Source organism: Indicator indicator, chromosome 19 (genome assembly GCF_027791375.1).
Source record: "Indicator indicator isolate 239-I01 chromosome 19, UM_Iind_1.1, whole genome shotgun sequence".
NCBI classification, from domain to species: Eukaryota; Metazoa; Chordata; class Aves; order Piciformes; family Indicatoridae; genus Indicator; species Indicator indicator.
Genome location: NC_072028.1, coordinates 18234478 through 18250764, shown reverse-complemented (window position 1 = coordinate 18250764; position 16287 = coordinate 18234478). Strand labels below are relative to the sequence as shown.

General features: G+C 38.1%; 1 protein-coding gene across 1 annotated transcript in view; it reads right to left on the bottom strand.

The window, feature by feature from the left end:
• The window catches only part of SLC6A2 (solute carrier family 6 member 2), a 61125-nt gene that overhangs the window by 10917 nt on the left and 33921 nt on the right, over positions 1-16287 (bottom strand). The window contains exons 5-10 of the mRNA XM_054389917.1: positions 12155-12293; positions 11243-11377; positions 6922-7025; positions 5611-5735; positions 4778-4890; positions 1677-1805 (exon numbers count right to left, since the gene is read on the bottom strand). Of these exons, the coding sequence (XP_054245892.1) occupies positions 1677-1805; positions 4778-4890; positions 5611-5735; positions 6922-7025; positions 11243-11377; positions 12155-12293 (745 nt within the window). The remainder of the gene's footprint in view (positions 1-1676; positions 1806-4777; positions 4891-5610; positions 5736-6921; positions 7026-11242; positions 11378-12154; positions 12294-16287) is intronic.

The following is a 16287-nucleotide window of genomic DNA, read 5'->3' as shown; positions in this document are numbered from 1 at the left end:
GCATCAAGAGTTTCAGGACATTTTGTCACGGGTAAACAAGTGAAATGTTAGCAGTCGCAGCAGATTTTTATTAAAGTCTTCTCTTACAACTAAACTTTATCTGACTAGACCTGTTCTGAATGGGAGGAACTGTTTTGAACAGTGGTTTAACTAGTGCTTGTACTGTTGAGATCTCTAGGTGATTTTTATCTCCGCAGTCTTTTTTATTTTTTTTAACAAAAAGATGGTTTATGAAACAGCTGTGCATATTTACAAAAATAGAGAGAACAGTGCTTAGGCCTTGTCTAGGTTTTAAATTCTCTGGGGTCTTGTACGGAAAATAAATGAACTTTGTTTGTTGTGTTGGAAAGAAAATGTTGCTTATTGACTGACGTTTGAGTTTGACCTCTTGTTTTTGCTCCTACACCTGCTCTAAATGAATGTTATCACTATCAAACGTAGTGAAGTGAATGGTAAATATGATTTTTTATGAAATGAGTTGAAAACAAACTCAAGCAGATTAGTTTAATGCAAGGGGATTTAATTTTGTACACATTAGAAATGTTCTTCTTCAGCTACGTGAACCAGTATCTTTGGACAAGTCTGGGTGGTGGTGTACTTTCCAGCTGGAGGGGTGAACTTAAGTCTAAGCAAGTGCATTACTTAAAAGCTAGAGGTAGGTTGTTATCTTGAACTGCTTTAGCTCACTTGAAGACAGTGGAATTGCACTGAGTTCAGGTTCTTAACCGCTGAGTTCCTTCTGATCATGTGCTTTGGGAAGTTTTATTCTGTTTTAAACTTTGAATAATGAAGAAACATGTTCAGTTCCTTAGATAACAATTGGGATAGCATGGTAAGAAAAGGACAGTCTTTAAATTGAGATACCTGTTTTTAGTGTCTCAAATGTTTTCTAGTTTGAGGAAAAATATTGGGATATTTTAGGGAAGGAGAGATTCAGCACATCTGCTTTCATAGTGGCGATCTCAAGTTTCAGTTGTGTTCTGACACTTTTGGCATCTTGCTTACAGGGTTTTTTCATAATTTTTTTTTTCTTTTGGCAAAAGAAATCAGAGTTCTCTCTAACCTAGAACTCTATGACTGATCCTTCAGTTAGTTGTCAAAAGCCTCATTAGGCAAATCATTCTGGATGGTGGTGGTGATAAATAGAGGTTATTAGATGTTCAGGGTAAGTTATCTGTGTGCTTTCCGTGGTGTTAGGAATAAGAGATGAGATCTAGGTTTACGAAGGAACATTAAGAAGCCATAAGGGAGAGGAGATCATTATTCTAAACTGCTTTCACAAGAAGTGAGTGCTTAGTATTTGCTTCAAGAAGAGAACAGCAAGATGACTAAGGATCTGGACACTTGAAATTCTTAGTTCCTCAGACTAATAAGATGTGTAGGAGTAAGCACTCAGCACCTTCCTATTGAAGGAGTTTAAAAAAAACCCAAAACACATAAAACCAAATGAAAGAAGCAATAGCTCAGTTCTTTGGAACACAGGCTTGTAGGTTCGGTTGATAGCTAATGGTCTTGTACAAAAAAAGCATGGTAGCCTCATGTAGGTAAGACTAACAGTAATGTTCTGACCATAAAGTTGTCTAAGAATTAAAATTTATAACAAAAAGAGTCGCCTGAGCCTATGCAGATTTCTGATGAGGTTAACTGAATTTTTAAGGTATCTTTGTTGCACTTACATTGGTGATGCAGAAAAGGGCTAGTAGGAAAGTGCCAAAAGAAACACCAAAGGTGAAGAGCTTTCTGTGCTGCTTCAGAATTTGGAAATCATCTGCCAAGCCGGTGATGACAGCCTCCATTCCTCCCATCTGAGAAAGGGAAGGCAAGAGCTCTGGTTAAACACTACTGACCAAAGAACATAAAGCAGCTTGTGTAATTAATTCCCAACCACTACATGATTTCTGACATTTCAGCTGTAAGTAACTGGCGTTTGCTTTCTCATGGTAGAGAACTGAATCAGGCAACTGGACATCAATGCCATGCATGTTGCCTTGAGAGCTGTATCCTGCATGGACCCTTTATTGACTCATCAGGACAGTTAGCAGACAGTACGTTGGGAAAAATAATACACATCTTAAAATACTTTGGGGGAAAAGCTGGTAGCTTAAGGAACAAACTCCTTAAGAGATTTCCAATATAAAGACAGACACAACAAGCACCTGGGGAAAATGTACTGAACAAAGATTCAGTTGAGCCATCAATTAACCACATGCAGTTTGGCAGAAGTCATTACAGACCCAGGAGAATCACTGTGTAGCTATTTATTTATTTATTTACAGCATGAAAGAATTTTACTTTTGTTTTCTAGAAGTTAATGATGGTTAGCCATTATTTTGTAACACAGGAAAGTTACTTTCTAGGTCTTAATGGAAATTGCTGGCTAATGTACGTGGTTATGAATTTTGATTTACTTTCTGCCCCCTTCCACCAAGAAGCTTTGAAAATGAATTCTAGTATCCTGTCATAGCAAATAATTTTATTATTTTGTGGAGGCTGGATTCCATGCTTTTTCTGATGCTGAAAGATCATGACAAGGCCTGGAGTGCTTGGTGCAGTACAATAGTTGGTTAGCAGGTGCTAATGTCCTTCCTGTCCTTCCACTGTAAAAAATTTGATGAAACCCACATCGCTGGTTGAAATCAGTGGCAGAGAGTTACCTCTCTAGAATTTGAATGATTCCTGTCTAAAACCTAATTATTTTAGGCAGTACATTTCTTTCTTTCTTTATTAAGGTAACTGATGTTCACAAGTAAAATGTCCCAGAACCTAGTGCAGGCTTTTATCTTCTAATGTTTAGTGGGAGCATCGGTGAGTGGCCTTCATTTAAGATGGGTTAATATTTTACATTCTTAGAAGTTATTAATGTGTCGGTACTTAAAGATCTTGAAGAAGGTGGGAATGGAAAGATGTAGCTTGTCTTATTTTGGCAAAGGACCACTTCTTAATGTATTATGATTTACACACCTTGTTAATTCCCTATGTCAAGCTAGATATCTACTCTAAAAACTGTTTGCAAACATTTGTTCCATTTTCTGTCCTTTTCATTGCTGCTTACTCAAACTTGCATGATCAGATTTCTCTTAGCTTAAACATTTTGACAGTTACTTTTTTGTACAGATGTCTGTATTTCTGTGCCAATGCAGACTTATATGCATGAATAAATATATTTATACATTATTATTCCCCTCTAGCTTTAGGGTTGTTTGATTTTTAGCTTTAAAAATTTACATTTTTCTTTCAGGGCTTGAGCAGTCAAATGCTGGAGGAGAGTTGAAAAGACCATCATAAAAAACACTGCTTGACCTAAGTTTTCTTGGGTAAGTGATGAAAAATCCTAGACAGATTATTTCTTTACACTGCCTTAAATGTATTGCTGTTGCTAAGTTAACTCTTTTGGATCGAAACATTTCTGAGCCTGTATTTTCTTCTTAATTCTGCCCTGTTCTTACTGGTCATTTGTATCCTTTCACTGTGCCAAACTTTTCCCTGCCGTCCTTCATGTTTGCTTACAGTTGAAAAAATGGCTGGGCTACAAACCCAGACGTATTCTTGCCTCAAACTTCTGAATAAGGATCCAGATCTTGGTGTCTAAAGAAAAACTTAATTGACCCTGTGCTGTAATCCAAAAATCCAGGCACTTTGGAAACGTTTGGAACTGAATCTGACACTTTACAGCTCAGATCTAACTCCGTAAGGTCACATTCAGCTAAGTGCCAATGATTATCAAAGTTTCCTGCTGCAAACTCCTTTTTTTTTTTTTTTTTTTTGCTCTGTTGTCCTCCATGTCAACTCATTCTTCTCCTTTCTTGTTTTTTAAAATGAATGAAGTTTTCTGAAGTTGTAAGCAATGGGATCGCTGCATTTTGCCATTTCCAGCAAGGAACTCCTAGGCCAGCTTTGTACATTCAGGGCTACAAAAGATAATTCTGTACTTTAGAGTTGCAGGAAACCCCAATGCTTCTGAAAACATTTGTTCATGGTTCACTATCCTTTAAAGATTGTTTTCCCCAGAAATTAATCAACCTTTAGGGTTAGGGTTCTTTAGCAAGAACGAAGCCCTACAAAAGTTGTCAGGAGACTTGTGATATTTTCTGGGTTGATGTTTCTGTGATCCTGAATATCATGGTACAGTAAAAGTAATCACATTATGGAAAGAGTGAATGTATTTGTTAGACTAAACATTTTACAGTAAGATAGAAGCATAATGAAACCACTATGGAAATATTTAGGTGTGAGTTTTACATTGTGGATACATATATAGGAAATTCTGATTCATTGCATGCAGGAAAATATTAGATTGCCTTCAGTCTTTGTCTGCCTTGTGCAGATTAATGAATTTCAGCATTTGTACAAATCTCTTCTAGAAACCACTCTATGGAAAGTCTTACTGTGGCTTATGTTTTGGAAGTAGAGTTGAAAACCTTCCTGCACGATTGTAGTAGTAATAGTTCATAGCATTGATGTTATGTCATACCTTTAAATAATAATTGTTGATGAAGAGCCCCTCTGTAAGGTCAAAAAAAAAAGTAGCAGTGAGTAATTATTTGTGGGCTTGTTAAAGATCACATCTTTTCCTAGGCCTCTTAAATATTGTGAGTCTTTAAATATACTGCCAGGGGAAATACTATTGGTATGTTGGCTGTGATGGTGAAAACAGTTTTGGGGAATGTACAGAATGCTTATTTGAAGCTTAATGAATCCTCTGCTTAAGGTTGATACCCCTCCGGTTCAGAATGTAAGTAAAGGAAAAATGTCAAGGCTGAAAGAAAAAAATACTTACAGAACTGTCGATACCGAGTGTGAGGAGCATGATGAAGAATACCACAGCCCAAAATGTAGATCCTGAAAGAGTTGAAATTGCCTCGGGATACAGGATGAAAACTAAACCAGCTCCTGAAATAGAAAAGAAAAAATATTTAATAAATTATGTTTCTTAGCTTCAGAAAAGTGTTATTTTAATACGGTGAAAGTCAATTTAGCTATAATTTATATCAGTCCACCTCATACTGAGTAGCTGTTGAAACAAAATGTGCATTGTACCAAAAATATATCCAAAACGTTTTAATAAGGTACTCATTACAGTTTTGTATTAAACAAAAGAGAGAAAAATCTATCCCATTGTTTCCCCACTTCTAATAATGTTACAGGGGATTCACAACCTTACTAGCTGTTTTTCAGTGATGTAATTGCAAAGAAACCTTGTGGATATGGGCTCCAGTGTTTTGCAGGAGACGTCTCAGATATGATGAGAGATTCAGGAGCTCAAATAATGAGTGACCTGTTACCCGTGAAAGGATTCTACAGCTAAGTTTACCAGAACCATCCAAACCAATAACCTATGGCAGTAAACAGCAATACCTTCACAAGATACTGTGTAGTGATAAATGCCTGTTGCAGAGGCCAAACTTGTGCAGATGGGGAACTTCAGTAGGTAAGGTGCATCAATACAATTCAGAGTTCATTTTTCAGCAAGACATTTACACACAGAGTTCTAGTTCCAAGTGAGTTAATTCAGGTAATTTCCATGAGATTTTCACATGCTTATTTGTAAACACATTTGCAAAGAAATGGTGGACAGAAAGGGATAAACCTTGTATAAAATTAACTTCCTACCTTCAGTAGCTACATCCTCAATTTTAACTTTGTGCTCATGAGCCATGTAGCCCAGTATGGAAAAAATTGCAAATCCTGAGATGAAGCTTGTGACACAGTTTATGGTACTAGTCAGCAAAGCATCCCTGATGATGGAGAAAAGAACATCCCAGTGAAGAAAAAAGCCAAACACTTTAAGAACTAGATGGGATTTTTCTTACAGCAACAGGAAGAAACTTGTGAAAATGCTGAATCCTGATGATCAAAAGTTCAAATCAGCATACAGTGCTAGGAAATGACCTACTTCGATTTGCTATTTTGATTTAAAACTGAATTCTATTAAAAAAAATCCACAAAGCTATAGCAAATACTGTTATTAAAGGGTAAGGTCATTATCGTAGCAGGTGGCTATAACACAGCAAGACTGTCCTGAAGTGTCAGAGCCTTACTATTCATCAGTTGGTGTGAGCAGATAATATAGGGAGCTGCTGTGAGATTAATGCAAAACTACTTGCAGAAGACAATAAATGTTATTTATGAAGACTGCTGTGGCAGGGTTCTCAAACCTGGCAATATTACCTACAACAAATAATCAGCATCTTAAAGTTGCTCAGGGCTAAGTTTTCTGAAGTTATCCAAAGTATTCCATGATTTTGGCTTTTGATCTGTTTAAAGCAATTCAAGTCTATATATTTTCTTGTACCTTTTCACTTGATTTTTTTTTTTTCCCCCCATCCTTCAGTTCACAGTGTATTTATAATGCATGTACTTTCTGAATTTGTATTGCATGGGAAAATTTAAACTGATGCTTGTTTTCATTCCAAAATGGAATGTTAACAAAACTTGAGCAGTTCTGGTTGAATTTCCATGGCGGTGATTCAGCAAAACACTTACAAACTGACTTGATTTAAAGTGCATTCGTAAATTTGAGCTCAACATAAAATACCAGAAATGTTATCCCAAAGCACAGAAACACTTTTGGAAACTGGAATCCTTCTGCTTTTCATTCCTGGACCAATAAGATTTCATTCTGCGTTCACCGTTGCACTTAATGGTACTTTTGAAAGGCAAACACAAGCACAGTTTACACAGCTGTCTAAAGTGCAAACCTAATGCCAATCTGTTTTGCTGCACAGCAGATATCTTGGCAGGTTCCTGTTGATCTAACTTCAGTAAGATGATGGTGTTTCAAGATTTGGGTTGGTTGCTATGTCTGCACAAGACTGACCATCATTAATAAATGACTGAAGATAACAAGATAGCTTAGTTTTTAATCCAGTTGCATTAAAATAGTAGCATTCTGAAGCAGTATGAAAGAATAGGCTGTCTTACCTGTAACAGTTGTTGTCAAACTTATTGTAACTGGCAAATGCAATTAAAACACCAAACCCGGCTCCTAAGGAGTAAAATATCTGAGTAGCTGCATCAATCCACACCTGCATAATGACACCAACATTATCAGTGTCAGTTCAGTCCAAAAGATACATGCCAGAAGTGTACAGAACAGCTGTCTATTGAAAAATTGTTACCATTCATGCTTTTGGGAGTGGAAGTGCTTCTCAGCCCCCATGAGACATCACAGGGAGCAGAGTCATGGTCTGGAATGGCTTAACCTGTAATCCTAAGGGCCAAAGCAGTGGGCAAGTTCTCAATGCATGCACTCTGCTACAACAGTGGAGTGTGCCGGTTGGGTCTGTATTTATGAGCATTTACTGAGTACTGAAATGATTACATGATTTTTCCTTTGGGTGACTCAAATACACTTGCAATAGTTTTTGTTCCAAGTGAGTTTGGAATGTACAACTACAAACCCCAAAACGGCTAATGGGTCAAGAGTAATGGGATGTTTTCTTTCCCATAAGACAACTTTCTTCATGGGACTGTTAGTATGCTTTATGTGATGCTTTCTTATTTCAGAAGCTGAAGAAAGACTGACATGCTGTGAACAAACCTGTGCAGGTCATCTGTCACCTTTCCCACAGGAGTTATTCCTGTGATAGTCACTAAATGTCAGTTTAGATGCAGTTTGGTCGTTTGAAGGATTATTCACTAGGGAACACATGTTTTTAATACTGTAACATTTTCTAAGTGACCCTTCAGCCAAACATCCACTCACTCAAGGTATGCAGACAGCAGTCAAGAGCAGTGCCACAGTGCTGGTCTCCTCCATCAGAAGCCTGAAAATAGCCTGCCCTGGCTAGTGAGGGTTTCACTTACACAGTTGTTAAACAGAGATATTTAAATAGATATCTTCAACAAGGGTAATAAAGCCAGTGGAGTGAATAATACTCAACATTTCTCAAAAGGTGCCTTTCAATGTTAAATCTGCCATGTGTTCGAGACTATGAAAAGCACTTAATCTCCTTCCATCTTTACAAGTCAGATGCAGTCTATCTACTCAGCAGCAGCTTTCAAACAAACCTAAGCTTATGAGCTCCATCTGTATTGGGATTTTAGTCCTAAGCTTTCCCATTTGGCCCAGTGGAAAAAGAGAGAATGCCATGTGAACCCATTTATGCTAGTGAGCTGGGTTTTTTCTGAATGTTGCTGATTGATGGTTTCAGGTACTGCCTGCTAAGGGCTGTGAATCATTTATTAAACTCCGAATTTGTGGAGAAACTTAATTTTATGAACCATTGAGAGTTAATTACTTAAAGGATAATATGTTTATTGAAAAGCAGTAGATGAGCATTATTTTTACTCAAATTGCTATTTGGGGCTTTTTGGTATCATGGATTTCTTTTACTAAATAACAAAACAATCCTGTAAAATTAATTTCATGCTCATTCCTTTTATATGACCAGTTATGTCATAGTCTTCTATCTCCCCACAAAGACTGAGTTCAAATAGGATTGTGCTCTCTGGAGAGTGTTTCTGTGGATGAGAGTGCAGAAGGAGGGATGCAAAGTCTTCTATAGTTGTTCTTGTTTTTTTTTTTAAATTTCTCATAACTCATATTATTAATGAAGTTCCTGACATTTTCTTAGAATAAATTTTGCTTAAAGTGTAGCTAAATCTCCATGCTGCTACCATAAGGTGATTTTAGTGGTTCTCTATCTCTTCTGTGTCTTGCTAGTGGAGCTGTACTTATATGTCTCCTTTCTTACTATCCGAGCACTGTTAAACATGTGCTTAAGACCTCTTGATTCAAATAAGGGGCAAGCACCTGCTGCCTACCAGGGGAGTTACACATGTGCTTATGTATCTGTTGAGTAAGTCTTGGCTCATAGTATGTGATTAGGAAACAAATTGAGAAGATCCGGATGAACAGAAAAAAAAAAAAGAGCAGAAATGAAAAATTCCTTTAGAAATAAGACCAAGTGCAAAAGATTGCCTGGGTTACAACAAAGCAGGATGTGAAATAGAAAGTGGGGCTGATCGTTCTGCAGTTTCCTCCCACGTTTTCTGGTCACTTCAGCTGGATGGTTTCTGATTGACGGCACAGGCTAATGGATTTTATGGTTCAGTATTGTCTTCACATGCAGTCTTTCCAGCTTTCTTCATAGTTGTTCATGCCATTATAACTTTTGTTCATATTTTTTCTTGTGTACATGGGTTTAAAGAATTATTGTTCTTTGTGGGGAAGAAACATTTTGTGCACCTCCAGATAGCATGCAATCTTCAGGAGACTTGTGAGGGTGTACGAAAGAGCAAGTGTCTGATTTAATTCTGTATTTAACACTGATCCTTTAGCAGCGTAGCTGCTGTTTCACACAGATGTTTCATGTGTGCATTTGTACAGTGGAGATGAGCATCGTGACTTTATAGCTCCTGGACTTTCAGCAAGTAACATAGCTAAGCAATGGTCTGGTTAAGAGATCCCCAAGTGAATAGCTTTCTCCCCTTTTTATAGAGATACCCTGTGGATTCAAAACTGAAAACTGAGGTGTCTCAGGGCTTGCTAACTGTAGACCTTGACAGTGATCAGGATGCTCTAAGATTTTTTGAAGAGCAGTGGCAGGGCCCTCTGTTGGTCATTACTGTTTGTAATTTAAAATATTTATTTGTTATATTGTTTATTTATGGAGAGAAAAATCATACATCAGAAAGAATCAGGAATGCATTGATGTAGAACTGAAGCAGGAGTCTTATTTGCAGCCTGAGGACAAAGATTAAACAAAGGCTTATTGCAGCAGCAGAGCCAGGTATCCCAGCCTCTGAACAGGAGAAAACCTGATGTAACAAAGCAGTCTGTGCAACTTTTAATAACTTATCTTTAGTCTTTTATTATTCTAGAGCAACTTGGTTTTGTTACTGTCTGAAAAATGTAGTTTTAGAAACATACCTTTAGGCTCATCCAAATAGCAGCTGCAGAAATGTTAAGGCAAGGAGCAGTTCATAGAATATCCTTCCAAAAGCAGAAGGCAGCTATGGTTATGGAGGCCTAGATTTTGAGGTGATGCAACCTGGTACAGCTCCACAGATTTCTAGTTGTAAGTCACAAAAAGTAATGACCAATAGAGGACCCTGCCACTGCTCTCCTAAAAAACCTTAGAGCATTCCAATTACTCACCAACAATTTGTGATTCCACTCCCCAAACGGCACTTAACATCTCTAAGAAAAACTTAAGCACCTCCTTTGTTCACCCTTGTGTCCTTCTATTTATACTTGTGCATAAAAGTGATCTACTGAGGTGGCTTCTTGGTGACAAACCTGGATGCAAGTCCCATATCTGAAGTTCGGTTTGTCAATTCCAAAATAGTGTGAGATGGAGTCTGACTTCTTGTGGTAACTTCTGTTGTTGAAGTTTCAAAAAATTTAGTATTACAAAATCTCCAGTTACCAAATTTAATATTACAAGGCCAAGGAAGGATAGGAGTAGATAAAAAAGATCTGTATTCTAACACTCAAGGTCTTTTTAATAATTCAGAAAATTCAAGATAGGATGCATAGGAAATGTACAGTACAACTATGTCCAGACTACAGCCGTCTCTGAAAGCTGCAAGTATTCAAGATAGCCCATTTCTTTCTAGTAGAATGATGTTTTTGCTTTTCAGTTTTGTAATCATTTGGATGGTCTTGTGACCCCTCCACAGAGATACCCCTGTCTTCTCAATGATTTATGATATTTGTCAAATACCACAATGGCAAGATCTCTCTTGAGTTGTCACATCAGTGTTCTTGATAGGTCTGAAATGCTGATAATTCCATGAGGTAGTGACTATACTTGTAGATCTTGCTTTCTTGATGGATAAACTAGTTCTTAGTTCCAAGATACTCCGTGAATGGGGTTGGTTTGGATATATTTAATGAGTTGCTGTATGTAATAACAACATCTCACAACATTGTTAAATGGCATGGCACAATGTACGTTACTTTCAATATTAGCATAACACTGTGCTACTGAAAATCTCATTAATTTGAAAGACCATGATTTGATTAGGTGAGTTAGTCCTTATTTAGTAGATTTAGCAAGGTTTTCATAGGCCAGGACTTTTGTTCACTAGGTTAATTTCTGTGATAGGAAAACTGGGGTCAGGCTGAGATAGTCCTGTTACACTGTTGGAAAGGTAGACCATCACGGCAATGGGCTAGTGCTTATGCAGAAGTGTGGCTATATAATTTCAGAAATTTGCTCAAATTTTCAGTTTTAATAACGAAACCAACAGGCTTAATAATAACAAGGGAGTAAGAGCAGAAGACTACACTTACTGTGGCTTCTTTTAATCTTCTGAAATCTATGTGCAGGTATGCATTTATTCCATTGTAGGCACCAGGCAGGGTTATTCCGTGTATTAACAAGACAAATAATACAACGTAAGGCAAAGTGGCTGTTATCCAAACAACCTGCAGACAACAGAGATCCCCAAGGTTAATCAACTGTTACAGAAGATTTTAGAATGTGTGAAAAATACAGCTGGCCCTGTCTTGATTTTGTCCATTCAGTTCAATGGAGAAACTCTACAGGATGTTTTTGGGGAAAATCATGAGTTTTTATGTACATAATGTTTAGAGGTACAAGACAGTTTTGACAGAAGAGTGCTTAGACATTACTGTTATGTGTTAGACTGCTGATTAGCTGTTCAACACATTATTTACTAAACAAGAGCGGTCATTGCCTGGTGTTAGGTGATACTTTCATGGAAAAGTACGAAAAGCTCTCAGCTGTATCCAATCCTAGAACTTCTGTTGAGGTGTTTTCTGAGGGATGTCAAAGTAATTTCCAATGACTTTCATGAGCTATGTCTCTTGTCATGGCATTTTTTTATCTAAACCCGAAGCATTTTAAACTGTTGGAACCTTAGTACACATGGCTAAATAGGAGGCATGTTTAAGGCAATTTACAGTCTTTCAAAATACCTTCTGGATGAGACTGCTAATGTTGAATTGAACACCATATACTAATAAAACCTGCAGTTGGAACATCACAGAAGGCAAACTTGTAAATGAAATAAAGGCTGAAATGGGATTGTATGTTTTCACTGTAATATCTGAAGGCCTCTCACATGGTTTGCTCCCTGAGGATCCCTCAGAAGCAGTCATTTAGTCTCTTGCTTTCTAAAATTAGGAGGCTTAAAGGAAACAAAGAATGTAGTTGAGATAGAAGGACAATATGAGCTCTACCTTTCCTGAAGTCTTCACACCTTTCCACAGACTAAAGAAAAGAATGATTACCACCACCAAGAGGCAGAGAGAAAGTTGCCAGCGAGGCAAGCCAAGGTCGTGGATTCCACGGCTTTCATGCAGGTGCAGAACTCCTCGCCTACATACCAGATACAAGGAAACAAAGTGTAGTTACTGGGGGGAAAAAGCTTTTCCATTTCTCACCCTGTGGGCAGCAGAAATAGATTATGTCCTGCAGTCGTAGTTACCCTACTGACACTACTAGCAGTTGGTGAAATCTTGTTTTGTGAAGCCATGTATCCTGCTTCTTCCCACAATACCTTTATGGTCTCACTGGCCCATCAGTGTCTGTTTAGCACCACAGTGCTGTAATGATAGCCTTTTCTCCTTCACTGGAAGTGTTTGGGGATTTTGAAGGTGCCATTCCTTGATTCTTGCTTGAACACTGAACAGATGCCCAGAGTGACTGCAGAACCTTCATTCTTGGTTGATTTAAAAACTTGGCCAGTAAAGGTGTTAAGCAGACTGATTTACTTTTGAAGGTAGCCTTGCTTTTAGGTAAGGAGTTGCTAGATGACCTTCAGAGACCTCTTCCAACCTAAATTATTTTGTGATTCTAGATAAGCAATTTGAGCAGTTCCAAAGTCACTTTCAATTTGTTTGATTAAGGCTGTTATGAGACTGCATTGAAGTGACTGGATAGGAAAAGCAACAGTTGGTAAATTTAAATCGGATATAGTGCTCTGTGTGGTTCACCAGACACTGGAGTGATAGCAGAGAAAATTCTCTTGCTTCCTGGGGCAGGCTAATTCTTCTGAGATCCACATCCAGTGAAGTGGATTGCAGCAAACAAATGTGTTTGTCCTCATGTCTAGAGTTGTCAAAACACGTTGTGTGCCACAGACAATGCAGTTCTGTGCTGTTGAAGTGTTTCTTGTTGCTTTTACAAATCTAAAAACTGCAGAAATCTTTTCCTTTACTGACAGCTGTATTTGCAAAGAGGAGCAGCATTGCAGCTGGAGCCCTGCACTGGAGGTGAATTGCTAACTTCTGGTTCTGATATAGATCTACAGGATGCTGGCTCAGGGATTCAGTTTCCTAGTATTGCACAGCCCAGCCAGATAAGATGGTCATGACCTTCCTTGTCTCCTCCCCTTTCTCTGTCACCTTTTATTTGCTATGCACTGTGGGTAAAACAAAGTTGATCTCTGTCTTCTCTTGTTACCATGATAGTACAAACAAATCAAGGAAGCCCTTTTCACTGGAGGAGCTTGACATGTTTTATAGAGGTAACTATATTTTAGAGAGACAGAAGTACTGGGTGTTTTGTCCTGTGTGACTGCAGACAGGTAGAGACTAAAAGCCTGAGAAGTCTACTTCTAGCCCTGTTGGCTGTCCCCATACAATCTCTTTCTGGATAGATGGTGCTCTGGAAGCCACTTAAGCAATTGTCTTATCAAGTCAGCTATAAGTGAGGTAATGGAAGAAGTTCCCAGATAGGACAGACCTATGTCAACTTCAGTGGGGAAAACTGAAAAAATGCAACTGTACTACTTAAACTGTAGAAATGTGTTGGGAATGTTTAGACCCATTAGAACAATCCATCTAGTAATAGAAGAGAGTTGCATACAGTTCCCTTTTGATCTATGAAGTATCAAGATATGATCAGCTAAGAATTTTCATAGTTCTGCTTCTCACATTTAATAAGGAACACTGTATAAGGCTGGATAAGATACTTAGAGAAAGCACTCTTCTAAATGAAGCAGCTGATCTGTCTTTGTCACATTATAAGGCTAAGAACAAGTCTGTGGCATACATTTAGGGATGCTCCTGCTTAGAAGGTATGAAGTGAGTTTAACTCTTACTAGACAACAATAGAGATGTATAACAATATAGCTGTTACTGTGGAAACAGTAAAACATAGAGGCAGAGTTCTTGATACCTCTTCTAAAACCCTATCTTTAATTAAATGTAAAAAAAATACCTAGGTCTCATTCAACTTTTGCTTAGGTTGTGAGTCAAAGCTACTTGTATTTAATAAAGTAAAGTTTGCCAGAGGATCCAGAGGTATGAGTGAATCCTGAGTGGGGATGCTTGATTCCATTTTAAACTTACCAGTTTGAGCAATGATAAGTATAGCGAGAAAAAAAGCTTCACAGGTTTCTGATCAGAACATTTGTCCAGGATTTTGGGAGGGGTTTGGCCAACTGTAGTGTGAGCAATTCAGAACATACTCTTTATGGGAGTGGTGAGTATTTGAGTGTATGCAGGAACAAACTGAAGGAAAAAGCAATGCTAAAGGTCATGATCTGAAAATCGCTCTGTATCTTGTTCAATTCAGAACATTTAATACACAGACAGAAAAGAGGAAGCAAGAGTTTCATGTCTGGAAATCTCCTAGACTTTTTTGTCAGTCTGGTTATTTCTAAGGACTTTCAAAGGAGCCTTTTGTATTATTCATTCCTAGGCAGATTTACAGCATTGGATTTTGGAAATTTAGAAGGCTTTCTACAAACAGATCAGTTTAAAGGTCTTGGAGTAGGCTTTGGTTTTCTAGTCCCAAATCAATTATAATTTTATGCTTCAATCCAGATATGATTACAGGCTCATTCTTTCTCTTTTTATGAAAGACGAAAGTTATTTGCTTCAATGTTATATGATCAACAGAAAGATGTCTTTCATCCAAACAATTTTTAAATGTGTTGTATCAGATTTCTTCAGATTGCAAAAATGTTATCAACTTGTCAGCAAGTTACTACGCTAATTAACAAATTCCTTTATTTAGTTAACTTATTAAGTACTTCCAAAGTCTTAAGTACTTCCAAGAATTTTGAAGTATTTCTAAAAGTTAGTCACTTTTATGGGATCAGTCCCAAATGGCTTGAATTATCTACAAATTGGCTAAGCTATAAATAGTTCTAGTCCTGGTCTCCTGAGCTCCCTCCCCTCTTCTGGTAGTAGTGATTTAAAACTTGATGCAAATCATAGCTTGAAGATGCTAAAAGGACTGTCAGTGTACACACTGTGCAGTCTATAGAAATTCAATTACATACTCAATTTAGAAGGCAATTTGAAGCATGATAATTGTGCCCAATTAAAAGGCTCTCCTACCTGCATCTCCTGCACTGTATGTTTGGGCAACTTCAGTTCAGCTGTCATTGCTGCCAGTTCCCTTCAGAGGGTGAAATGGATTGGTTCCTTTCTCCGTAGAAGCTCAGGTATCTGCATTAAGCAGTAGTGGATAGAATTCTTTTTGCACAGTTTTCTAGGCTCCAGGTATTTTTGCTTCAGGTACAGCTTTGCTTAAATTCAGCTGTTATGCTCTATGGCAGTTTGTGTCCATAATGTGTATATCTACAGCTGTTTGGGGCAGAGTTTGTGGTGCCAACCCTGCACACCTGAGCTGGCTCCGTGTAGATGGAACACCAGTGTCTCTTTGCAGTGAAGTAGCAGAGTGGCTTCTACATGAAGTCAGACAAATTCATCTGGGTTAGCCTGACTCACACCTAACTCTGACATACATACAGCTGCTGTCTGAGCTGCTTGGGTACCTCTGGGTTCTTCATAAAGTGCTCTGGGTATGGTGTCACTGCAATGCAGAAGGACAGCCTGGCTGAAAGAAAATGCTCTCCTACAGCCAAAAACACAGGAGCATGAATGGTGCCAAGCTAGCTGAGGCGCATTACTACATGTGCACTACAGACCTCTTCCCCATCTTAAGTGGTGAGCACGCTTCAGAGGGGTGTCAGGGACCCTGCAGCAGCCACCTTGGGTTCAGATGGACATAACGACTCCAGGTTTGTCAGATGCTGCATTGTCTTTTGCCAACATCTTTGTGGTTTGGATTTTTCTGTTAAGGTATTTCAGCTCCCTCTTGTGTTGGAGAATGGACTTCAAACTAGATTTCGGGTATCACTCATAGAAAGGTAATTTACCAGTGACATCCTGGCTGGCCTATAATAAATTATTTGTACTGAATGAAATGGTATTTCTTTTTGGGTCTTCATTATTCTGAAATTATATGGGGCCACTAAATCTTTAATTTACTGAGGATGTTTAACTCAACTCATTGAAGTTGCTTAATTCTCCCATTAACTCAGTAATTCTGACCTTCCCTGCTGTTTGTGCCGCAC